Raw genomic sequence first — 26,547 nt, 5'->3', positions numbered from 1 at the left:
TATGTGTCTAGTTGAGCATAAAAACCGTTTAGATGGATTTGAATGGGTTTGTAGGAAGAAAGGTTCAGATGGTCACTATATGAAGCATTCGATCAGAAAGATTACCTGATTTGAAAAATGTCATTTGAGTACGATTGATATTTTGATTTTTACGTAACTCTGGGTGTACGAAGCAAATTCGAAAATCATGGTAAGTGAATATTTGCTTTTGGTAGTGCTTAAATGTATAACATGTTTTTCCTTTTTTATGTTATTTTATTGTTTGATTTAAAATGTATTTTATTGAGATTATGTATTTTTTTGTTTGCCTATATTGTAGAATTTGGTGCTCCTTTGACTTTTTAAGTGAAAGAAGCACCACATTTTGATGTGTCGATGTGTACATGGACAAAGTAAAGGGACTGCACAATGCAAGTTTGTGCAATTCTGGGACTTTTTTTTAAGTGAAAAAATGTTGATGTGTACATGGATAAAGTTAAGAGTGTGCAATGCCATTTTTGTGCAATTCGGAGATTTTTTTTTTAAGTGAAAATAAGTCGATGTGTACATGGATACCAAGTTTGTGCGATTGTTTGTCTTGTTATTTTGGCTTTGTGTAGCGGCGATTTTTCTAGAAAAATCGCCACTTTGCAACCCAAAATAATGAATCAAAGAATTGCACAAAATCGGTATCCATGTAGGGTAAAAAAAACATGGTTAGAGTAGACTGAAGGGGGGGGTACCTCTTGTATTATCGCGAAGTTGTTTCGTTTATCGCCAATTTGATGGTAACCTGAGTAGTTGAATGTTCCGTAAATATACTTTTACCTAGAATTGGGTGCTCCCTTGATTTTTTAAGTGAAAATGTATCGGTTAATCTTTGGGTTATGGTAACTTAGCCATTTTTGGCGAAAATTTGGCAACCAACCTTGCTAAAGCAACCTTCTACTTTTTTCTTCGCCGTCATTTTGTCTTCACGAAGTAAAGACAGGTTTCTTTTTTTTTATTTACTCAACATTTTTTCCAACAATCTGCTAGCCGAATTACGCTTATGCTAGAAATTTTATGGAACAAAAGTGCGTAATCATGACGAATATTAACTGCAAAATTGGGAGAAAGTGCAGAATCGTAAACTTCTTGCCGCATTTTTCAGAATGGCACATACACGGTAACCATGTACACATCGACCTATTTTTACTTAACCCAGAATTGCACAAAAATGGCATTGCGCACACTCTTGACTTTATCCATGTACACTACTTTTTTCTCATTAATTAGAAAAATTTGCACGAAAATGCAGAAAAATTTTGTGAATCTTTAAAGTCGGTAAAAAGGACATATAGTCAAAAGTCGTTAATTCAGACACCTATAATCCGGACATCAAAGCTACAAACATTCTACTCATGCGTCAACGTGATGCATGCGCGTAAGACCTTTACGGCTACGAATATGCATGTGCGCATGCGTGTTTAATGTATAACGGACGGTATAAGCTAAGCTAAAATTATCTAATTCAGTTAATGTTGCAGATTGCGTTGTTCCTTAATCTTCGAATTGGATTCGGCTTGTTATTTTTTGCAGACTGTTAGAACAATTTTATAAAAAAAAAAGCTTGAACTTTCGATTATGTCAAATAGAATTTCCTATATATATTTACTAATATGTAAAGGATCTACAAAGCGAAAGTATGTTTCGAAGTCCATTAAACAAAAGTGGAATTGCTGCAAAAAATGACCTAACCATTCCGAAATCTGTTTATCAGTTTCACGCTGCTCTGCGGCGGGGTGAGGGGATGCCGCGTCGCACAATGAATTGGAAGTTGATCTGTCTTCACTATCCTTATCTTCAGGGCAGATGTTTTCATTTTATTTGGCTTATAATACCTTACTAAATGTAGTATTTCATCTCGATGTATTCCGTGTTATATATATGATATGATTTAAATCAAATTCCTCATCATTATAATTTGCTTCCGATAGTGAAGAAAGTGACACGGAGGTTATTGAAAACGAAAAAATTTCGATTGACATATTAGTCGGTATTCTCGACACAGCAATTATAGGACTTGAACAGCGGAACTTTGTAACTGAACAAGAAATTATGTCTGTTTATAGAATTGAAGAGAAAGTATTATCAAATAAAACGAAGCAACTTAAACAACTTACATTGAAAGAAATGTTTAATAAAGTAAACAAATATTTTTTTTTTCTGTAAATTTTGATACCCTTTAGATCATAATTGTTCTTTATTTCATAAATTACAGTTTCATATTTTTAATTTTATAATTTCTGCATGCCATCTTACGAGATTTAAACTGATGATCTATAATCCGGAATAGCCGGAGTCCGGATTAACGACTTTTGACTGTATATGAAATTACCTGTTCGCGAAAAAGTATATACCCTTTCCAAGGATGAATATTTGCACGTATAAAATAAATAAAATATCCAAAAACTTTTCCCTCTAAATTATCTATTATAAACGTCACCTGTGAATTTATAGCACAAACATTAAAAATGGTTCCAAATACTTAGTGTCAAATATTTAAATTATTTCCATGCATGTTTACTTCTACTGAAACGTATTCCAAAATGCTACAAACATATAATTCACAAAATAATTATCATTTAATTAAAGTATAATTAAATTAAGAAACACTACTTAAAATATAAATAAACACATACATTAAATTAATAAAAATTAGCTTAAAATCTTAATTGCTTTAAACTAATTCATTGCTAATAAAAATTTTCCAATAATAGCATATTAATTTATTTATTTCTTATATTTAGAACAATGCATAAAAATAATATCCTCAAATGATTAAAAATACTAACTTACCTAATCTTCTACAGAATCTTGAGTGCATGGCGGATCACAAAATATCCATTTTCACCAGATTTCTTGAACCGCCATTCAAACTTATCTATAATATCCTTCCTTTCACACAATCTCATTTCATTCCCACATGTTGGAAATTCATACTTATCCACAATTAATCCTACACTCATACACCATTCAAGCAATTCTTTTGGACTATCAGATAAACGCAATAAAAATATCGAATTCACTTTAGATAATTCCATGGGATCCAAAAATTAAGCAACACTGTTTCACACAACACAGAATGAAGCTAAATACAAAATGCTATAAAGTACTGCAGATATTTTTCCAAATTTCCCCCCCTTTTCCGATTAAAGAGCTATTATTCGTCCATAAATGTCACGTGACATATCTCATGATCTCTCATTTCTCTCAGACAAAATAATCCATAATTGGAACTGGATACTTCTCACATTATTGCCAAAGTACTAGGTAGTAACCTTTATCGCCTATCAAAATGTCGCCAAACTGCCTGTTACCATATTCCAAAGATTAGCCAATGTATCGATGTGTACATGAAAAATACCAAGTTTGTGCAATTCTGTGATGTTATTTTTAACTCTTTCGCATCGAGAGACAACCAAATCTGTTTTCAACAAACATCGAAAATGCCCGTGTTTACGAATTTGTCTTGGAATAGTTTTCTTTCCCCCTGCGGTTTCATCCATTGTGTGCTGTTTCACCTTAGGGCCGGATTGCACCTGCGAAAGTCAATACCTTTCCGTATTTCTCCTTTATTTGCTTCAAAAGAATGATTGACATGTCTTTTAACAACTCGCGAAACCAATGAGCCATACACTAACGTGGAGGGGGAAGAACTAGGTAGAAAATAAACGAGGCGTTGGGGCGTTTTGCCGTTGCCCGAATGAACGGCCGTTACGGGTGGTTTTGATGCGAAAGAGTTAAGTGAAAATAGGTCAACATATACGTGGATAAAGTCAAGGGAGTGCGCAAAGAATTGCACAAACTCGGTATTTGTGTACCGCCAATTTTCACCAAGGGGTACCCAGAAATATACTTTTACCAAAGACATTTTATCTCCAGCACGCAGGACTGTGCATCAGAAATTCTTGAGATATGCTCGTTTTAAAATTATTTTGCAATATTGCTGGTGAATTGAATTTCATGGTTTAAGTGCAAAGAACATATTTAATAAATAAAGGTAACTCACAAAACGTTGAAAAAAACGTCCCTTTGGGCGTATTATAAAATTATTTTTTATTTATTTATTTTTTAATGCAAGAGAAAAAGAATTGATCTAGACGTTCCTTTTCAAAAAAATAATTGGTTTGCTGATAATGAGGGTTACATAAAACAAAAGCAAAGATCTTATGAGCTTTGTAACATACTTATTCATTAGTGGCACTAAGTTACATTGATTGCTGAAAACACCCGAGACATAAATACCAATTAAAATTTAAAAACTAAATATTTTTGCTCTGAGTACATTTGTGCTTGTTTTAATAAATCATAATAAAACTGTGGATTTTGCCAGTTGATAAAAAAGAAAGCATTGCATTCCAATACTTTTAAGTATTAAAGGAGAAAATGCCAAAATTCTTGAGACACCTTGAAACACTGTTTTCTAGTCCAATGGTCTAATTAGTCATCACTAATAAAATATTTCTATGATCTTAAGTTTCAGGACTCTTCCCCCCCCCCTAGATGGTCTCTTTAACAGATACAAGTTACAAGCAGTTAATAATTATCCATCCCATGCTGAACATTTCATTTTGGAAGTTCTCTGAGGTTGAGCCCTTTCTCCCAGTATGTGGATTTATAAAAATAATTCAAATCAAACAGTTTTACAGATGTTGTTTGAACATTTATGATCTTTTATGATATTTTATTATCTTTATTTATATCTAAGAGAAAAGTAAGTAATAAATACATAAAGAAACCTAATTAGAGACTGAAACTTGAAAAACAAAATTTTTATTCCCACCCTGCACTTTAGCTGCAGAATTGAAGTAAAATAAGCATAAAGGATATAAAGTTAAGAGTAAATCAAGTAGTAGTCAAGGCTATTCCTTCATAAATAATAATAATTGCAACTGTGTGTAAGGGGTATAACACAATATCTAAACAAATTAAAATAAGAATTTAGTAAAAAAGGAAGTATAAGTTTTTGTTACGTTTCCAAAAGATTCCAAAGGAAATTCCTTGAATAATTGTTTAGAAAAAGGACCAAGTTTATTAGAGTTGGTACCCAAACTGATAATGCAGTTTCGGAAACGTGCAATTCGCGTAACATCATACATCAAAAAAGCATTTTTACAGATCAGTTTGAATCCACAGAGTAGAGAATACAGTACAAAGTCTTTAATCTGGAATGATCTATAATTTATGGTCCTCAAAGCTACAAACTTTCTTCGCATGCGTAGTGTTTATGCATGCGCGTTTAATGTATAATGCACTGTATAAGCTAGGCTAAAATTATCTAATTATCTATTTCAGTTAATGTTGCAAATTGTGTTGTTCCTTAATCTTCTAATTGGATCCGGCTTATTATTTTTTGCAGACTGTTAGAGCAATTTTATAGAAAGTAAGCTTGAACTTTCAATTATGTCAAAAAGAGTTTCCAATTCTGAAACTGCCAAAGGGTCTACAAAGCGAAAGCATGTTTGGATGTCCATCAAATAAAAAGTGGAATTGCTGCCAAAAATGTATAAAGGCATGAAGAAAGTGGCAGAGAGGTTAGTGAAAACGAAAAAATTTCGATTGACAAGTTAATCAGTATTCTCTGCACAGCAATTACAAGACTTGAACAGCAGAACTTTGTAACTGAACAAGAAATTATGTCTGTTTATAGAATTAAAGAGAAAGTATTAGCACATAAAATAAAGCAACTTAAACAACTTACATTGAAAGAAATGTTTAATAAAGTAAACAAATAAATATTAAGCTTTTCTTTGTAAATTTTGATACTCTTTAGATCATAATTGCTCATTATTTCATAAATTACGGTTTCATATTTTTAATTTTATAATTTCTGCATGCCATCTTACCAGATTTCAATTGATGATCTATAATCCTGAAAAACCCCTAATCCGGAATCACCAAAGTCCCGACGAGTCCGGATTAAAGACTTTATACTGTATTTAAAATTTCTGTGGTGGAAGGGGTTATCAAGATGAGAAGGAATAATCACTCTCTGACTTTGTAGAGTAGTATTTGGTGCTTCTAGTCCATTTTTACTAGAAACAACTATAGCTTACCATCTAGAGAACAGATGAAAGGAAGCAAACAGCTTGTCGACTTAAAGAATCTTTTTATGTGGACAATTGTGTTACGAGTTTAAAAACTAAAGAAGAGGCAGGAAAATTTATTTTGAAGCTAAGGAGCTAATGTCTTCAGCACAATTCGAACTACGAGGTGGGTTACTTCTGAAAAAATTGTAGAAGAGACACGTGACAGATTCACTCCAATTCTAGGTCTCTCTTGGGACACTGAAACCAATGAACTTTTTTGTGGCAGTATGGTTGAAATTCCAGAAAGGGGTATTACTAAAAGAGTTGTGTTTATCAGCTTCTCAAAGATTATTTGACCCTATTGGGATAACATATCCCGTTTCATTGTTACCTAAAGTATTGCTTCAAAACATTTGGAAGAGGAAAATTAATTGGAACGATGTGTACTTTCAATAGATACATCAAATAGATTTTTAGCCTAGGTCAAGGAACTATCTTTACTGAAAGAATGTAAGATTCCACGGAGTATCGTCTCAGGTCTACACTGAATAAGTCTACACTGTTTCTGTGATGCCAGTGAAGTTTCCTATGCTTGTATTTTCTTACGTTCTGAATTTAATGAAAAGATTCCCATCAAGTTAGTAACGAGCAAGTCAAGAGTGGCACCTACCTAAGAGATTACAAATCCTAGATTAGAACTCTTGGGAGCTTTGATCTTGTCAAGATTATATAGTCAAGCCATAGATGGACTGGAACTGAAAGACAATACAGTGTATTTTTGGACTGATTCAACTGTTGCTTGAATCAAAAGAGAGAGTTCTTGGAATACATTTGTGGGAAACAGAGTCACAGAAATAAGAAAGAATACCAACTCGAATGATTGGCATTTTGTGCCAGGGCATATGAACCCAGCAGATTTGCCTTCAAGAGGTTCTGATGCTAAGACTTTAATGAAAAGCAAGTGGTGGGAAGGTCTAGAATAGTTATGGAAGTCACAAGAATTCTGGCCATTAAGTGAAAAACAAGTCATTGATGAAAATTTAGTTGCATCGATGGAGCATGGATCAGTTAACTTCATTGACAATTTACTTTATTTCTCGAAATATACGAAGATTCTTAGAATACTTGCCTGTATACTTTGTTTCATTAAAAATTGCCAACGAGAAGAAAAAAATTAAGAAAACTGAGCTGACTTACGAATAAGTTCAATCAGCAGAAAACTGCTAAAATTAATTCAACAGGAAAGTTTTGCCGGAAGGAAAATAAAAATCTTGAAGAACATGCAAACAGAGACGAAAATGATATTGTTTGACTCAGAACAAAGCTTCTCTTGGGAGATAAAGAGGAAAATTGCAAGTGTCCCATATTTTTGGCCAGAAGCCATGAGATTATTCATCGACTGGTAAGGCAAAAGCATTGGGAACTACAACATGCAGGACTTCGAAATCTGGTTGCCAATTTAAGAGAAGATTACTGGAGTATTTTGATCAATAGATTAGTGAAACAAGTTAACTCTAATTGTATTTCATGTAAAAGATTCAAAGCCAAACCTACAGAACCACCTTTTGTACCTCTTCCTAGGAACAGAATAAAAGCTGCTGCAGTTTTTGAAGTTTCAGGAATTGATCTCGCAGGCCCTTTGTATTTACATTAAGGCAAAAAGACATGGGTTGTACTTTTTACCCATGCCATTTATAGGGCTGTCCATCTTGAATTAGTCAATTCCCTGTCTACAGAAGTTTTTATTATGGCTTTAAGAAGATTCTTTGCTCGAAGAGGTAGAGTAAATATAATCTACACACACTGACAACGGTACAAACTTCATTGGTGCAAGCAATGCTCTAAAAAATTTATATTGGAATAAGATCATGTCGTTTTCCACTATCAAGAAAATCAAATCGAATTTTAACCCTCCAATAGCCACCTGGTGGGAGCGAATGATTAGAATGTTGAAAGAGATGCTAAGAGGAATTTTGGGCAGAAAAAGTTTTGACTATGAAAATAGTTGGAAATTATTATGTGACTGCGAAGCTACAATAAACTTTAGGCCACTTACATATATTGAAAACAATTCAGAAGGTTTAAAGCCATTAACTCCTGCTTGTTTCTTACAAAGTATTCCTAGCAGTGAAACAACTGATTTAGACGACATCACAGTAAAAGCCTAAATATAAGATTGCGTTTTGTACAAAATTAAGGCAGGATTTAAGAATCAGATTTTGGAATGAGTATTTAGCAATGTTGATTCATAAAGGTAAGAGTCAGGGAGGTTGTTCTCCTAGAAACTGATGGCAAGCGTATCAACTGGCCTTTAGGAATCATCACTGAAGTCTTTTTTGGAGCATATGGGCACTCAAGAGTTGCCAGAGTGAGAACAGCTGATGAAGAGAAGTTGAGACCATTCAAATACTTTATCTGTTAGAAAGCAACAGTTCGGAAAAGTTATCATTCATTGCTCAAAGGGATGAAAGTGCCTCTACGCCCTGCAGCTAATGATTCAGATTCCAGTGAAGATGATAATTCATCACCCAAAGTCACAGATTTTGTCACTAGAGTTGGTCGATGTGTTAAAATTCTCAATAGACTTGATTTGTAACTTTTGTTGCAATTTGTAGGTATCTTACAAATTGCAAGGTGAGAGGTTGTTTGAGTAATAACACCTACAACTCAATTCTGTTTAAGTTTTATGTTTTAAAATAAGCTGTATCATTCTTGTAAGTATAACTGCTTCTAAATTTTGAAAATATTTGCAATTATAGTGTTTTTTCATATTAAATCCATAGTTATTTTCGAAACCTTTAAAAATGGCCGCTACACAAAACCAAAAGGTTAGAGTAGATTTAAGGGTGCCCCTTGGATCATCGCCAAGTTGTTTCATTTATGGTAACTTGAGTAGTTGAATGTTATAGAAACCCTATTATGATGTGATTGATGGCAGTGAATTTGATGATGGGAAAATATTTGTTGGATGTCAGTTGGGAAGTATGTCACGTATTGTGTGCCGTAAAATGACTGCTGGTGGTAAAGTGGAGAGAGTAGAAAGTTTTTTTTTTTTTTTTTTTTTTTTTTTTTTAAGTGGTTGAGGACAAAATGAAGAAAAAAAACTTTATTGGATGTAATTGAACGGAATTATAAGTGTCCTATTTGTATGAAGGAAATGCATATACTCAAACGTAAAGATTGTTCAGATGGCTTTGAATGGATTTGTCACAAGAAAGGCTCAAATGCTCATCATATAAAGTGTTCCATTAGAAAGGGAACATGGTTTGAGGAAGTATTTGGATACTGTTAAGGAATTTTGTGTGCCACGGAATGAAGACATGAAAATGTCTAAATAAAATAAGTGGATATTTCCCTTGTGTAGTGCTTAGATGCTAAGGTGAATTTCCTTTTTTATGTTATTTCATTGTTTAATTTAAAATTTAGTTTATTGAGATTATATTTTTTTGTTTGGCTGTAGTGTAGAATTGGGTGCTCCTTTGACTTTTTAAGTGAAAATAGATCGATGTCTACATGGACAAAGTCAAGAGAGTATGCATTGCCTAGTTTATGCAGTTCTCAAATGTTTTTTTAAGTGAAAACAGGTCAATATATATGTGGATACCGAGTTTGTGCAATTCTTTGATTTGTTATTTTGGCTTTGTGTAGCGGCGACAAAAATCGCAACTACACAATGCTAAAATAACAAATCAAAGAATTGCACAAACTCGGTGTGCATGTACTGCCAAAAATCGCAAATTTTCGCCAAGGGGAACCCATAAGTATACTTTTACCAACCAAAATAACAAGTCAAAGAATTGTTGAAATGAAAATGTAATGCTGCCATTGATGTCAAGGTACACATATATATATTTACGTAAAATATCAGAGAATTGCACAAACTTGGCATTGCACACTCCCTTGACTTTGTTTATGTACACATCGATCATTTTCACTTAAACCATAGATGCATCACTGAAATAGAAATAAGGATACCCAAACAAACCAGCTTTCTAATGCTGCCAACAAGTTCAATACTTTTCAGTGGGGGAGGGGAAGCAGCTAATCAGAAAGTACCTTTTCTATTTTTTTATAAAAATATACAAGTAATAATTTTTTAGCATGTAATTTTTTAATAGAGTTTTGGATTTAGAATTAGAATCTGTACTTTCATGTAAATAAATGGTGTTTAAAGTTATTTTGCGATTAAAAAAAAAAAAAAAAAAAAAAAACTTTCCCGATATTTTTATCATTTAAAATGTATTTTTTTGTTGCTGATAAAATTCTCCAGTTTAGTAGGTTAACAGGTGTGCAGTATTTTTGTATCTGCAAAAACTAGAGAAATCAACTGTGGACTAATGCACTCTAAATTTTAATTGCTTAAAAAGTTACTTTTGATAGTAAGTTCAGTACTTTTTATGGGGCTGCAGTTAATCAGAAAGTATCTTTGTTATTTTTAAAAAAACTTTCCTTTCTGCATATTTATGTCTCATATAGTTGTCTTTGTCGTGTCCTTTATTATATGTGTCTAGTACTGAAATTTACTATTCAAGAAGAAATTTATACACATATGGGCAGTTTTCTGTTTTGTAGTTGTGGTTTATTTTTTCTTATGTATATTTCTTTTATATCTGTAGGGCAATTTCTAAAGGAAGTATTGTCCCAGTGTGTCGTTTAAGTCAGAATGTGGACAATGCTGTATGGAGAACATCTTTATCAGAACCACTGCCATCAGCACCAAAACCTATTTATGCTACAAGTGGAAACTTAAACTCGGAAACCAAAGTTGAAACTCTTTCAAATGGACTTCGAGTTGCATCTCAAAATAAATTCGGCCAGTCTTGCACTGTTGGAGGTATATTCCATTTTTTAAGATTAACAGCATTTGATAGACTTTTGATTAACTGGCTGACAATGTTTATGGTTAATCATATGTAATCTGACAGCAATTAAGAGCTCAAGAAACAGAAATAACATCTGTTATAATTAAGAGCAAATACAGTTAATAGTTTACCTGTATTTTTGAAGCATTTTAATAAACATAATTGCTAAGTTCATTTATATAAATACTAATGCTTGTAGTTCTACTGGAAAACTTCTAGATTTTTACCATATCTCCATTTAGATCACCAAATCTTCCAGTTCTTAATTTTTATCCTTTTCTAAAAAAAATAGTGTTACAGCGCTAAGTGAAATTAATGAAAATTAAATTGTAAACTTCTGATGATTTTCAGTATAATTAAAAAAAAAAATATTGGATCTTAATTGTCTGAATTTACTGTATTCATTTGCAGAACATTTTATGAAGATTTAATCAGTTAATATTTATATATAAATTTGTTTTATATGATTGAATGGTATATTACCAAGTTTATCCATATGATTACTACATACATTAATATTATTTTCATTGCATTTAAAGTGTTTTGTTAAATAAAAATTTTTCTTCCCAGCTTAGGATTTTCTCAGTACACGAAAATGTAATAAAGTTACAAAATCAAATTAGACAAAAAGCATAAAATTTAGAATATGTAATTGAATATTGATGTATTTTATGTCAGAATCACATTGTAAATAACTCTTGTAATTGAATAATGTGTCGTAAAGTTAATTTATATAAATTTGGAGTTGTTTAGAATAGCTTGGTGCATCATGCAAACCTCTTGGAAATTGCTGGTTTTTCATAGTTCCATTTAACCCTCTAAGCGGCAAGGCCGTACGGCCTAGAATATTTATTGTGATATGTGTAAGAACATATATATGTGTGCAATATTAAAATATGTCAACAAAATTAAGGCCATATATCAAAAGAAAACAAACCCAGGTATGAAATACCAGGAGAGTTTTTGCATTAAAATCAAAAAAATAATTTGTTCTCATAGTAGTTTTGGGAAATTTGTGTTTTCTTAGCAAAAACCCTGGCCGCCCAGAGGGTTAATCATATAAATTAAAACAACATTCAAATGTACTTCAGTAGAGAATGAGAAACAGAAGATTGATATAAATTTAACATAGTACCAACCTTGTGTTTGGAGTAGATTTAGTCAAAAGTTCTTATCGATTTTGAGTACAAATAGGTATAGATCCTTTTTCATCAGAAGCAAAGAAATCTGCAACAAAGGGAAAGCTACAATTGTATTTATACCATACAGGAGTAAAGGAGAAGGTAGCACCATCTATTGACAGAAGTAGTAATCAAAATTGGGGAAAAAAACATTGTTTTATAGTGACAGGTTTCTCTCTGTCTAGAACAGGGTTTCTTAAACTGCGCACACCCTTGACTTTATCTATGTACACATCAACCTATTTTTCACTTAAAAAGTAAAAGAAAATTGACAAAAATCCAATTGTTTTTACAATTGTAAAAAGTGACAAACAAATAAGTGAGCGATTCTGCACTTTACCGAGAATATTTTCAAAGAAAAGGCATCATTCATTATAGGAAATTACGTTTGACAACCAACGAGATGAAATTATGCTTTAGCCATAAGTCGGTAGCGAAATAGTGATGCAGGCATCCATTCAGTTATGTTTAGCAATTTTTATATAAATTATAATAATGATCTGAAATAGTTATTTACTCTTATGCTTCCATTTAGTCATGTTTAGCCTTTTTCATATAAATTATAATAATAGAAAAGTATGATATGAAATTAACCTTTCATCTAAATTAAAACATCAATCTTAGATAGTTATTTACTTTTATACTTCCTTTCTTGCTGCAATTATTAGGGTTGCCGCAATTATTTTTGGCAGCATTGGCATCAACAATAGTTTGGTGATTTTTTACGGCCCTCGAAACCGAATAGTACCCTTTTTTCTGTATTCCAAGTTTCAATGGATTTTATAAAAAAAACCATGGTATTTTTTCCCGTAAACTTGGTTTTAAAATTACACTTGTGAAATTTGCTGACAATTGAAGAAAACTGGGTAGAATATCTGCAGAAATACAGAATTTTGCCACAAAATCTCTGCTGGGAACATCAAAGAGATGCTTTTGGTAAACAGCCAGTGTTGCCAAGTTTTGCATGATGAGTCCTCAATTCTCTGATGTTAAATTTATAAATGAAACGGATTGTTGTGTACTTCGGGAAAAGAATATCGAAAAAAAAATTACAAAAAGATTTGGAGCAAATGTTATATAAGTGTTTTATGTTTTTAATGTATTATAAAATCCTTATTTAATAACCAAAATTTATACAGTCAAAAGTCTTTAATCCGGAATCGTCGGGACTTCAGCGATTCCAGATTATAGATCATCAGTTTAAATCTGGTAAGATGGCATGCAGAAATTATAAAATTAAAAATATGAAACCGTAATTTATAAAATAATGAGCAATTATGATCTAAAGGGTATCAAAATTTACAAAAAAAGAAGCTTAATATTTATTTGTTTACTTTATTAAACATTTCTTTCAATGTTCGCATGCGTAAAGCATACATTACGCATATCCGAAATTAGAAAATTGCAACCAGAAAACTATTTGATTTGTATTCGTGATATTTATAATGACGAGGAATTTGATTTAAATCATATCAAAGACGGAGTACATCGAGATGAAATACTGCATTTAGTAAGGAATTATAAGCCGAATAAAATAAAAACATCTGCCCTGAAGATAACGAAAGTGCTGACAGATCAACTTCCAGTTCATTGCGCGCCGCGACGTCCCCCTCCCATCCCCGCAGAGCAGCGTGAAATTGATAAACAGATTTCGGAACAGTTAGATAAATAAAGGATATGCCTTTATCCATTTATTGTACCAATTCCACTTTTTGTTTGATGGCCATCAAAACATACTTTCGTTTTGTAGATCCTTTGAGAGCTCCAGCATCGGAAATTCTATTTGACATAATCGAAAGTTCAAGCTTACTTTTATAAAATTGCTCTTACAGTCTGCAAAAAAAAAAAATAAGCCGGATCCAATTCGAAGATTAAGAACAACGCAATTATCAACATTATCTGAAATAGATAATTAGATAATTTTAGCTTATACCGTCCGTTATACATTAAACGCGCACGCGAAAACGTATTCTGCGCTCGCGCAGACGCATATGCGCACGCGTAAATGCCTATGCGCATGCGCAGAAAGATTTTAGCTTTGAGGTCCAGATTATAGATCATTCCGGATTATGGGTGTCCGAATTAATGACTTTTGACTGTATTTAAAATTGCTGAAATAGGTTGACCATTCATATGTTGATAATGTTTGTCGACCTGGATAAATAGCAATAGTTTGGGAATCTTTTTCAAAAATGTCGTGAAAAATCGCCAACTTGTACCTGATAAGTAACTTTTACCTGTTCATCTGTAAAAAATTGCATCAAGGTTATTGTATTAATATGTAAGTACCAGGAAATTAAGAACTTGCTGTTTAAAAAAATTTTAATGTCATTCATATTGAATGACAGTAGAAATTATTGTGAATTAAGTTTTTCACAATTTTTTTAATTGTTTTATTACCAGAGCATTTTCCATTCATTTAGCCCACTCAGTGTATATATTTCAATATATGAGATTTTTAATTTGTCCTGCATGCAGTCTGGAAAATAACCAGTTCTTACAGTGTTGCTTTTTGGCATGAAATAAAATCTGGAATAAATTTTTCAATTTATGACCTAGTTTCTTTAGGAAGAAAAATTGAAGAAAATTTTGTGTTTGAAATTAATATTTTACTTTCTTGGGAACTATTTTGAATTATAAATGAATTTACTTTTTTATTGTTTTAGTTTTGTAGAGAATTATTTTAAATGTTGCATAGCTTTAATTTTGTGTTGCTATTTTTTGTAATTTTTGAATTTATTTGTGTTGAAATTGTTTGGAATTTATCGTTGTTATTTTAGTTTATATTTGTTAAACATTTTTTATGAGAAACTTCACGTTTTTACTTTTCTAAATTTTTTGTTTTTATTTCGTTTTTTTAGCGTAAATCATGTGTGCAAAAACCGTGTTTTTTCAGTCATTTTAGGCTTCAAGTTTGAAATATAAGCAAAAAATTTAGATAAGTAAAATCGTAGAGTTTCTCCCCAAAAATGTTTGGTGAGAAAATTTTCACCAACCCAGTCTGTATATAACAGCTGTTCCAAACTAGGTAATTTATAAGCAGTTAATGTAATAATTGTGTATTATACGGTATTTTCCCATTTCACCAGCTCAAATCTCACCACGTAGACTTTTTGGCTACAATACACAGTATAAGTATACACAAATTTTAATAATGCTGCAGATGTTGCCAAGCAGACTTTATTGACAACAACACACAGTATACACATAAAAAAAAAAAAAAAAAAAAAAAAAAAAAAAAAAAAAAAGGTTAAAAGATGTTAGTTCTAAGAATTTTTTAGTCTCGAGACAAAGATTTTAATATCGTTTAAATTTTTTTCAAATGGGTCTTTCATTTTTATTTTGCTCTACCCCACAGTCTATATTTTTTGTGTGTCCGTTCCAATTTCCAGATCGAAACTTTTCACACCATTCATACTCTCTTGTACATGGCATTGTTTGTTCACCATACTGTGCTTGCAATCTTCTGAAAATCTCAGCTGGTTTAACTTTTTCCTTCACAAGAAATTTAATTGCACACAGCTGCTCCACAGACACACTGCTGGCCCCCATGATTGCATTGCATTCGCTGCAGCGGCTGTGTATGTGCCAAATACATCATGCCGGGCGTTAGTTACCTCGAAAAAGGAATACATTACGTCACCTGCAAGTTTCATCATGATCCGGCTATTCATCAGTTATTTACGTATGAAAATAACTGATGAATAGCCCAGTCAATAGTGAACGATCCTTTTATATATATAAATACCAACAAATAAAGAAATGTAAGGAAGGACTATTAATGCTTAAAAGACGGGTGACCAAAGAAACGGCCAGAGCTGCAGAGTCTCAAAAAGACAGCTGTGGTCAAAATTTCAGCAAGAGAAATTCTTTGCCCCCCACCACCACCACCACCACCAGTAAGGGTATGGAGAAAGTCCTTGTGCAGAAACCTTTCCCTGCCACTTGTTTGAAAAAAATCGCACTTCTCAACTATAGGCTTTCGTCAATTCCCTTTCATTTTCCCTCAACAGTGCAATGTTAGCTCGAGACAAAAACTTTCATTTGTGTTTCCCATGATTAACTTGCCCTCTAGAATTCTACATAAGTAACCTAACCATACTGATATGCATATGCATATGGTATATAAATATGCAAATGTGGTGTGCGTGCATATGCAACAGAAATGCGAATGTGTAGCATGTATGTTTGCTAATTGTGTATGCAAACAAATATATGCATATTATATGCACACGTGGATAAAAGCATAAGCATGTATGTATGTGTAAATGTCGTATATATGATAACTGTGTATATATACAGATGTATCTATATATTTGTATATATGTGTACATATATGCAAATGTGTGTATACATATAGTATATGAAAATCACATATTTAAATTTGAGTACTATATTAATTTATATTTTTTTTCGCATTCGGCATAGAAGTTTTATTCAAAAATACAAAGAGGCGAAACGTGATAATATTCCAATTATTGATTAATTCTATGGAAAGAGACTAATTTCCTTTATAAAGCCAAAACATTCTATGAGATCATCAAATAATTTCTCTTATATATTTGCTTTCTGTATTTCTTTTGTTATAAATATTTCCAAATGCAAAATGTAGCACGAAAGCAAAATGTGGGAAATGTATTAAATTATAGTTTTGCAGCAGTTATTAAAATTTAACTTTTAAACAGTCTCATTAAATTAGCATATGCTCTTCGTTTCCTAGAAGATAATCAAAATGAGAATTAATGATTAAAATATAAATACATATGTATGCTTTTGCTTCAACTTCTTTCTTATAAGAAATTGTACTCGTTTTGATAACAGTCGGGTCATACTTTCGGTCAATTGTCTATCACCTAATGGCATATCAGTGAAGTCGATATACACTGGTGATTCTCGAAGGTTCTATTCTCTGCTGCAGCTAAATAAAGCTTTTTTTTTCCTCCTTCATGTACACATGTACAACGAGCATATGGGTGAGTTTCACGCAGAACATCCTTACAAAAGCTCATCAGCGGCCAAGCGTTAAAAAGCCGCTGAACACTTCCCCCTAAAGCATCTTCCATGAAGCGCCTTTCCCTTTCTGTGTAGTGCCTAGTGGCGGAGCATATATTAAATAAATAATAATAAATATATTCCTTAATGATGTTATTTTTCCACATAGGTGAACAACAATAGCATAATTTAATAATTTTGTATAATCATACAGTCTAATTTCTGTATAGTATCTAATTTTATCTATATTATCTAATTTATATCTTATTTCATATTTTACTGAAAGACTGAATTACTTTTCCGCATAAGCCTTTTTTTTTTTTTTTTTTTTTAATTAAGAATGAAACTGTGGTAAATTAATAACGAGAAATGCTATTTTAATAACATTTGCAATTTCAGTATTCCTCACATTCTTATGCATAATGAAAATATGAGCTAAATTCCTGCAGGGGTGACTGAATAATTATCTGTTTATAGCTATTCTGGTCTCTATACATATACGCACATATAAATAAAAGTTGGAATATTTGCATTACGACCAAGGTACAAAGGGCTGTCTGCCCAAAGGGGAAGGGTTTCTGGAGGACTTTTTAAGGCAAATTGGTTGGTACTCATGTTATACATAACTCCACATACAGCTAGCTAGTTCACCGAAATGTGAACCGAACCTAGCTATCAGTGTTCATTGATTCACTTGACCTCTGGTGGGTCTATATAAATAAATGAATAAAGTTAATAAATTCATTTGAAATTTTAGAATATTAGTATTAATTTCGCCAATTTTTCAGTGTCGTCGAAAATGTATTTTGTTCTTTATATTTCCCCTTTTTATTGTAATTTTTGTATTTAATATTGCTGTTTGAAACATGCATTGAAATGAAATGAAAATATAATCAATAAAATCCTTTTTTTATAGTATAAGGGGAATATTTTTTTTTTAAACCCACACTAAAGAATAAAAAGAGCTTTTATCAGAAAAACGCAGGAAAGAACAGAATAATATAAATAATGTAATTGAAAGATGAAATACTTACGATATAATAGGGGGAATCAGTAAATTAAGAAGAAAAAAAAAAAGGACTGAATAAGGATACTAATGTAAAAGGTAAACAAAACTAATATCACTAAAATACAAGAGGATTTGTTGAATATATAAATAAGCTGTTACACAATATTTGTAACAAAATGAATGCGAATTGCCAATTTATGTGAGAAACAAATAGTTAAACATAATTTTCAAGTATAAATTAAAACTGTTAATCAGTACATGTAATTCTAAACTAAATTCAGTTTGAAAACAAATAAAGACTGATTAGACTATGTACTGATTTTAGGTGTATTTTAGGTATTTACTGCTAAGGCGTATTTTCATTACAACGCAAAGTCAAAAGTTAATATACCACCATTCAAAAATTACTTAGCTACGAATTCGTATCATCATATGCTTCCCTAATTTAGGGGAAAAAAAAATACTTTGTATTATTCTCTAGTCTCTTATTTGAGAATTAACAAAGGCAACCTCAAAGAAAAGTTTCAAAACAGTAGTAGTTTCCCTTTACAATGGCAGCTGAAATGGGGTGGAAATGAATTTCGTTACCCATCCTGGTTAACCTTTACATGGTTAAGAACCCTGTGCTTAGGCTGCAATTATTTAATTAAAGGTGAATACTCCTATTAAAATTCTAATATTTCAAATTAAATTAAGAAGGATAATAAAGAAGTAAGTAAAAGAATTACAGTTTGAAGACGAAATAAATTCCAATTACAAATTGGTAATTTTTAAGTAATATTTAAAAAATTTTTAATTTTAAGAAGCTTCAGAAAAATTTTTTACAGGTATTAAATAGTAAAAGTTAAATCGGCATATGGATATGCATATAAAGAAAATTACTTAAATATGAACAGTTGAAAAGGTAAGGAAACAATACTGACTCTTCAAGGGGAAAAAACAATGCATAAAAGTAGCTCAGACTACTTAAAAATATTTTTAAGAAAATTGAAATACTTTTTATATGTTTTTTTTTTTTTTTTTTTTTTTTCCTTTGATTAAACAAAAGAATTACGAATGTATGTAGGGGAAAAATCTGAGCATTTGAGACTCATTCGAAATTTCTTTTTAAAATTTAAGTTTTGAAAAAGCAGTTTAAAGTCTGAAATGGCTCAGAGGAATGAAACATGCATTCGGAACTCATTAAACAACTTGGTTTAAGCCTTCAAAACACGTTTCCTTTGACAAGTTCTGTTTGAAGCTTTTAACAGAAGAGATTAATTTTTAGGGCAATTTTTATTTTTATAATCTCATATTCTGTAGTTTTTAAAACTTTCTTTGAACAATTCTGTTTTTAATTGTGTCCTTCATTTGTGTTTGCTCAGTTTTTGTAACCATTTCCCGGAGAGAGAGAGATAGGTAGACCTTTATGTTTTTGGAACTAAATTTATATTTAATTTATGTTACGACTTTTAACTTCATTATCAGTTTATTATGATCTAGCAGCTTCAGCACGAAATCATCTTTTTTTAATTTGTTACTGCTTCAATTATATATATAATTGCACTATATATACATATTAAATATATATAGTGTAATTTTTATCATCATAGAAAACATCCAGCCACTATGACTCGGAGCCCTCTCATATTGTTGCATGAAGTAATTCTGTGAGGTGCCTGATGTTGAGAGCTTTTAATGAACTCCTATGGAGTATCAAAAATAAAAAGCATATAGAGGACCTTTAACCTCAGAGTACCCAAGAAACACGACATGGGAAGTGGATTACAAAGCATCTGTTTTGGTCATGGAGAAGTGTCAAGATGGCAAATTGAGGAAGAAGTGGAGATCACATGATAGGATGAAGTTAACATCTTAATCCATATTTTCCATTCCTTCCTCGTTAGGGCCTTGAAGGCCTTTGTTGAGATTGGTGTCCACAGGTTGGAGTTGGCTTGTAAGATTGTCAAGAATACCTACCAATAGGGTTTCTTGTTTGTTTTATTTGGGGGGAAGTCGGCATCTGTTAAAGTGTGCCATGAACGAATCTATTTCCAGCATAGCTGGCTTCTTAAAAATCTCAAATCAAAGCATCATGCCATCTTGATTGTCCAGTTTTTTTCATGAATATGCCCAAGAAATCCTCCGAGCAGCTTCTACTTTGGAAATGCCTTCTTTGTAAAAGGGAGTATGAGTAGTAACTGGGTATCATTAGTGCAGCATATCAGAATAACTGTGTAATGTGTCTTCTCATGCATACTTCTCTAGATGGTTTGGCCCATTTTTGATCGACAGTTTTGTTGGAAGGAACATCAAAGGTGAGTGTAACTAAATCCGTACTTACTATGTATCAAAGCTGAGTATTTTTTTTTATTGATTGCATAAGAATGAAACTTCAGAATTTTTTCCTCATAGGCATCGGGCATCTTTTAAGCAAGCATTGTTCTGTTCCTTAGATTCAAACCATTCCTCTTCACAAAATAGAAGCATTAGATGCATACGCTTTTAAAATCAGTTCTTTCTTCTGTCTTTTGACGTTCTTATTTGTTCTTTTTCATGTCCTCTGCAGTTCTTTTCCTTTGATCGATGGTGATTTTTGTTGAAACAGGTACACCAGTTTGCCTTTGGCTTTCAACTGTTTGAATTTTTCTTGACACTTGGCCTGCCTCACCTTTCTGTTTTGTTTTGCTGTCTTCATCCTTGGCATCTGTGAGAATTCATCTTTGTGCTTTCTCCTCAGTCCAATCATGGCAGCTGTAAGAGGAGATCCAAACTGTTTTGGTGCAGCTTTATTATTGCATTCCCGTGCAAATAAATTCCAAACTCAAATGCATCACTTTGAGTTTGAAATTTGTATGATATAAAATGTTTATATATATATATATATATATATATTCTTGAACATTTTTGCAAAGAAAAATCACTGGGGAGAATAATGCAAAAGTTTATTAAAATAACAATAGACTGCATCTAAGAGTATATCTCTATAAACATGAGTAGACTAATTTGGTAAATGATTGTTGTTCATAATGGTTACTTTATATATGCACTGTTGCTTGATAAATGTATGTATTTCTCTAATAAGATGTTGAAGTTTGTGGTGTTGCAAATTATGGGGATCTAATTTTTAAGGAATTGAATATTTTTTAACATGTAACTCCATGAGAAAAAAACCTATTTTAGGCAAAAAGGGATTCCTTGTACTTTGTGGACTGTAATTGCTTTTGTATATTTTTAAATTTAATTAAATATAAAAAAATAGGTTCTTGCTTTGTATCTTCTGTGTGTATAATTGTTTTCAAAATGTACATTTGATTTATTACTAGTTAAATACTGTATCTAAAAAGAATTAAAAAGAAATATATTTGGTTCTGGAATAAATTTAGTTAATTTAAATATTCAAGGAATGAGATCTAGAAAGTACAGAATTTTTCATTGATGTTAACTCGAGTAAATAAATTATTAGTTATATAAATGTAGATGTTATTTATGTGATTCTTTTATGTTGTTATTGCTTATTCCTCAGTGTTTTATTCACAGCATTATCTGTTTAAAAGTAATATGTTATATTCTAATTTGTGTGTATTTTCCTCTTAGTTGTGATTGATTCAGGTTCACGTTATGAAGTAGCTTATCCTAGTGGAATATCTCATTTTTTGGAAAAATTAGCCTTTAATGTAAGTATTTGTTATAGCATTTATGTTGATAATAATTAAGTTATGATCACTGTTGAATAACCTGTTACATTGATAAAGATGAGATCAATAAAAGCAATGAAAATATTCAGAATATGAACAGCAAATAGCTGTATGTTTAAATATTTCATCATCTTGAATAACTCTGTTTGTATTCCTTTCACTTATATTCTCAATATTTAAAGGGAGTAAAATAATATTAAACAAATATTGTTGTGTCTTTTCCAAGACTCTTCTTGAATGTAATTTTATGATTGCACATGTATTTAAATGTTGTGTTTAAATGGGTTAAACTTTTGCATTAAGTTTTTAAACAAAACCAGCACTTCAAAAGTCAAAATTATCTGGTTTTAAAAGAATATAAAGCTTATTGGTTTTGGTATTTAATTTTTGTATTTTATTCTGAGATTCCTTATCTATTTACCAGATATATATTACATTTCTATTTGTAAATTTTATTTGTAATATTACAGTGTACTATGCTAAAAATATTTCTTCATTATCGTCTGCCTATCCACTGATGGTGGTGATAGAAGTTTCTGTTGTCCATGTATTTTCGTATCAGCCATCGTGAGTGTTTTAAGACTAACTGATGATCAAAACTGCATTGTATATATATTTTTCTCCTACTCTCACAACATTTGGCTGGAATTATTTTCTGAAAATTTTAAAGGTTCTACTCTTTAAATAATTTTTTCAGACATATCTCAAATATTTTCATATCTGAATTTTAAATAATGGTTTTTTTAATTAATAATTTTCACTTCATAATTTAGAGTTTTGTAATGCAAAATTAAATATATTTGTGGATTTATTGTTTGAGTACTTCAGATGAATTGTATTAATTATTTATTTACTTTAAGTCTACAGCTGAATTTGAGGACAAAAATGCCATACTGCAAGAACTAGAAAAACATGGTGGTATATGTGATTGTCAGGGCAATAGGTAAGTAAAAAAAAAGCATTAAGTACTTGTCAGTTTTATTAGCAAACAAAGCACAATGGGAAAAATATTGTTGAATTTAGGTGCCATAGAAATTATTCCCCAAAGATCCTTTTTTCATTAACAGAATCATAATTGAAATATAAAAATATTTTTTTAAATACAGATTCCTACTTTAAGGAAAGTTGCATTCAAATTCATTTTCTCAGATTTTGGCAAAGTGTAAAATACCCTTTTCATGGAAGAATGCAATAGCTTTATTTTCACTGAATGGTCAATTCAAATTTGTCGGTATTTTAAATCTGGAAAGAAAGGAGAAGATTTCTTATGAATGAAGAAAATTGTTTCAGAGTAATTTTTATTGTTCAGTTTTGTGTGTACTGTATTGTTTGATGGATAACCAAAGTTGTCTATTAGTCATTCTGTGTTTGCTAGTAAAATTAATTGGTACCAAGTATTAAAATTAATTCTGTTTTTGTTAAAATGTATGTTTTTATAATTTTTTAATTTTCATAGTATTTTTTTTTTTAATAGGGATACTTTAATATATGCAGCCTCAGCTAATTCTAAAAGTTTAGATCCTGTAATAAAACTTTTGTCTGAAGCAGTTCTAAGGCCAAAGTTATCTGCTGAAGAGGTGAGAATTTAAAAAATTGTGTATCATCATCATAATTTTTATACTATTTTGAATACTAAGTAATTATTTGTAATTTCTCATGTATTTTGAAATGATGGGAAAACAGAAAGAAAATATTATGCATTGAAATCACATTTACTTGCATATTTTCACCCTGCAAGTTTTTTTTTTTTTTTTTAAGACATACTTTAGAAATTTGTGACATATTTATAATTTTCAGCTTCTCTCTGAATGTCCTCTTTCTTTTTTCTTACATATCTTTAAAATTTATTGCTTTTAACAGTAATAAGAATCTCCAGATTTCAGTTGCGTTGCTAAGCAAAATGTTACTATTTTACCTGTACAGTCAAAAGTCGTTAATTCGGACTCCCATAATCCGGACCTCAAAGCTACAAACTTTCTGCGCATGCGTCGCTTTGATGCACGCGCACAGGCGTTTACGCAGGCGCGTAAGACCTTTACGGCTGCAAATATGTGTGTGCATATGTGCGTTTAATATATAACGAACGGTATAAGCTAAGCTAAAATTATCTAATTCAGTTAATGTTGCAGATTGCGTTGTTCCTTAATCTTCAAATTGGATCCGGTTTATTGTTTTTTGCAGACTGTTAGAGCAACTTTATAGAAGTAAGCTTGAACTTTCGATTATGTCAAATAGAATTTCTGATATATATTTACTAATATGTAAAGGATTTACAAAGCCAAAGTATGTTTCGAAATCCGAAATCTGTTTATCAATTTCACGCTGCTCTGCGGCAGGGGGGGGGACGCCGTGGCGCGTAATGAATTGGAAGTTGATCTGTCATTACTATCCTTATCTTCACAGCAGATGTTTTTATTTTATTTGGCTTATAATTCCTTACTAAATGTAGTATTTCATGTCATGTACTCCGTCTTTGATATGATTTAAAGCAATTATAGGACTTGAACATCGGAACTTTGTAACTAAACAAGAAATTATGTCTGTTTAATAGAATTAAAGGGAAAGTATTATCACATGAAATGAAGCAAAATAAACAACTTATATTGAAAGAAATGTTTAATAAAGTAAACAAATAAATATTAAGCTTTTTTTTTTTTTTTTTTTTTTTTTTTTGTAAATTTTGATACCCTTTAGATCATAATTGTTCTTTATTTCATAAATTACGGTTTCATATTTTTAATTTTGTAATTTCTGCATGTCGTCTTACCAGATTTAAACGAATGATCTATAATCCGAAAAATCGATAATCTGGAATGGCCGAAGTCCCGACGAGTCCAGATTAACGACTTTTGACTGTATTGGGTCATGCCGTTAAGAATGCATGTTTTCCCCTCTCCGATTTAATTAAAATTTGGAGGGAAGGAATAAACAACACGTATCCACTTTCCATAAAAGAAACCTTCTTATTTGGTGCAATTTAATTTTAACAGTCCCCCCTTCAAAGCTAAATGACAGAGACATATTTTGCTTTATAAGTTTATTTAAATAATTATTAATAGGCATATTGATCCTGTAGATAATAAATAGACAGTAAGCACGAGGCTGTGATGATAGTGGTTCCAGAAATTCTGAGGGTGGAATTATTGCCTAGAAGATAAGCTTCTTTCTGGAAGATCTGTGAAGCTTGGCAAGAATATCCTTCAAAGGCTGGTGGAACAAAATCCCAGCATAATTTTTAAGAATTAGTAGAGAATGAAGGGCAGTATATCAGATTAAAAATTCAAAAATGAGGATTCCAAAAAATCCACGTTATTTATGGGATGACCTAATAATACAGTGTATGGATAGCAATATATAGACGGAAGTAAAAATAATTAAAGTCTGCATTTCCATTTCATATTTCTGGGGGACACACTACAAACTAATTTTGATTTAATAATAAAAACAATTAGATATACATGCAGTCATATAATACAATGAAATATTAATATTTATTTTAATATTTTATCCATAGACTGAGTAAGTCAAGTGGAATGTCATTGGCTTACCAGAATTGGGATTGAAGAAAATTTTAAAATATTGTTGGTTATATAATGTTAGTGTATGTTTCAGTCTGAACACTGTTTCCAGTTGTCTGTACCTTTGCTGCTAATGATACTTCTTCAGAATTGAAATTTCAAATATTATGTGGTTTATCCCTTTTCTGGTGCATGTAGCTATAGGAAAAATGCATTAAAACATGAAAAATTCTTCTTTTAATTATTGTAATTATCTTTAAAAAAATGGTACTTTTTGATTATTTGAATCCCCACAAAAAGTTACGAACTTGGTGGGGACTTTGAAAAGCATTCGTGATCTCATTGTTGACAAATTTTTCACCAAACTAATGCATGAAAGGCTGAAATGGGTAAGAGTTTCATACAAGAACAATCAATCAATAAAATTTAAAAAAGCAAGAAGTACTTACCCTTTTTCAATAAATTTTACTTTTTCCCACTGTTGTTCTCCCCATGTATGCAGCTATGTGTTTTTTGTTTTAAAAAATTCGAAGATTGCACGAATTCAACATCCATACATCAGTATTGCACATTGGCTAAAACAGATATGCTGCATGTGTACATGGGTTGCCAGATAAATTCTTTTTCGCAAGATTGTTGGTGTCATATAACTATTTTGTAGACATCCTGCTTTGTCTTGTAGATACTTTTCCACAACTTTTTGTCAGGGGTGCAGATAATCAGAAAGTCCCAAACTTTAAAAAAAAAAAAAAAAAAAAAAAAAAAAAAAAAAAAAAGTTTAATTTCTGCCTTTTAAATCAGCCTTAAAAATTATTTTTGCAAGGCAGAAATTTTACAATTTCTGAATTTAGTCAGAATTTTCTGAATTTTACAGTTTTAGAATTTCTGAATAAGTCTGAATTTGATTCTGTTGTGTGCTTATTAAAAATGTTTTAAAAGTTTGCATTTACAAAGTTTTTTATATATATATATAAAGGTTGATAGTGCTCGTCAGACGATACAGTTTGAATTAGAAGACTTGGAAATGAGACAAGATCAAGAACTTCTTTTATCAGAGATGATTCATGCTGTAAGTAATTAGAAATGCTGCATTTAGTCGCAATAGTAAAAAAAAAAAAAATTTCTTATTTCTATCTATCATATAAATAGCTTTCCTTTTTGATTAAAGAAATCGTTCTTTTAAACTTGATATTACATCATGATAATTTTTGTGCGATACACAAGTTGGGTTCCGCATTTGATTTGTAAAGCAAGT

General features: G+C 31.2%; 1 protein-coding gene across 1 annotated transcript in view; it reads left to right on the top strand.

Annotated features, from left to right (window-relative positions):
* Nucleotides 1-26,547, top strand: part of LOC118199881 (mitochondrial-processing peptidase subunit alpha) — a 56,324-nt gene that overhangs the window by 8,664 nt on the left and 21,113 nt on the right. Inside the window, exons 2-6 of the mRNA XM_085824073.1 lie at nucleotides 10,670-10,887; nucleotides 21,674-21,753; nucleotides 22,635-22,717; nucleotides 23,249-23,351; nucleotides 26,269-26,361. Of these exons, the coding sequence (XP_085680199.1) occupies nucleotides 10,670-10,887; nucleotides 21,674-21,753; nucleotides 22,635-22,717; nucleotides 23,249-23,351; nucleotides 26,269-26,361 (577 nt within the window). The remainder of the gene's footprint in view (nucleotides 1-10,669; nucleotides 10,888-21,673; nucleotides 21,754-22,634; nucleotides 22,718-23,248; nucleotides 23,352-26,268; nucleotides 26,362-26,547) is intronic.

The sequence above is a fragment of the Stegodyphus dumicola genome, chromosome 9, assembly GCF_044657685.1.
Source record: "Stegodyphus dumicola isolate Sdum_Otavi_A_Nest chromosome 9, ASM4465768v1".
Classification (NCBI taxonomy): domain Eukaryota; kingdom Metazoa; phylum Arthropoda; class Arachnida; order Araneae; family Eresidae; genus Stegodyphus; species Stegodyphus dumicola.
This window is presented reverse-complemented; position numbering and strand designations above follow the sequence as displayed.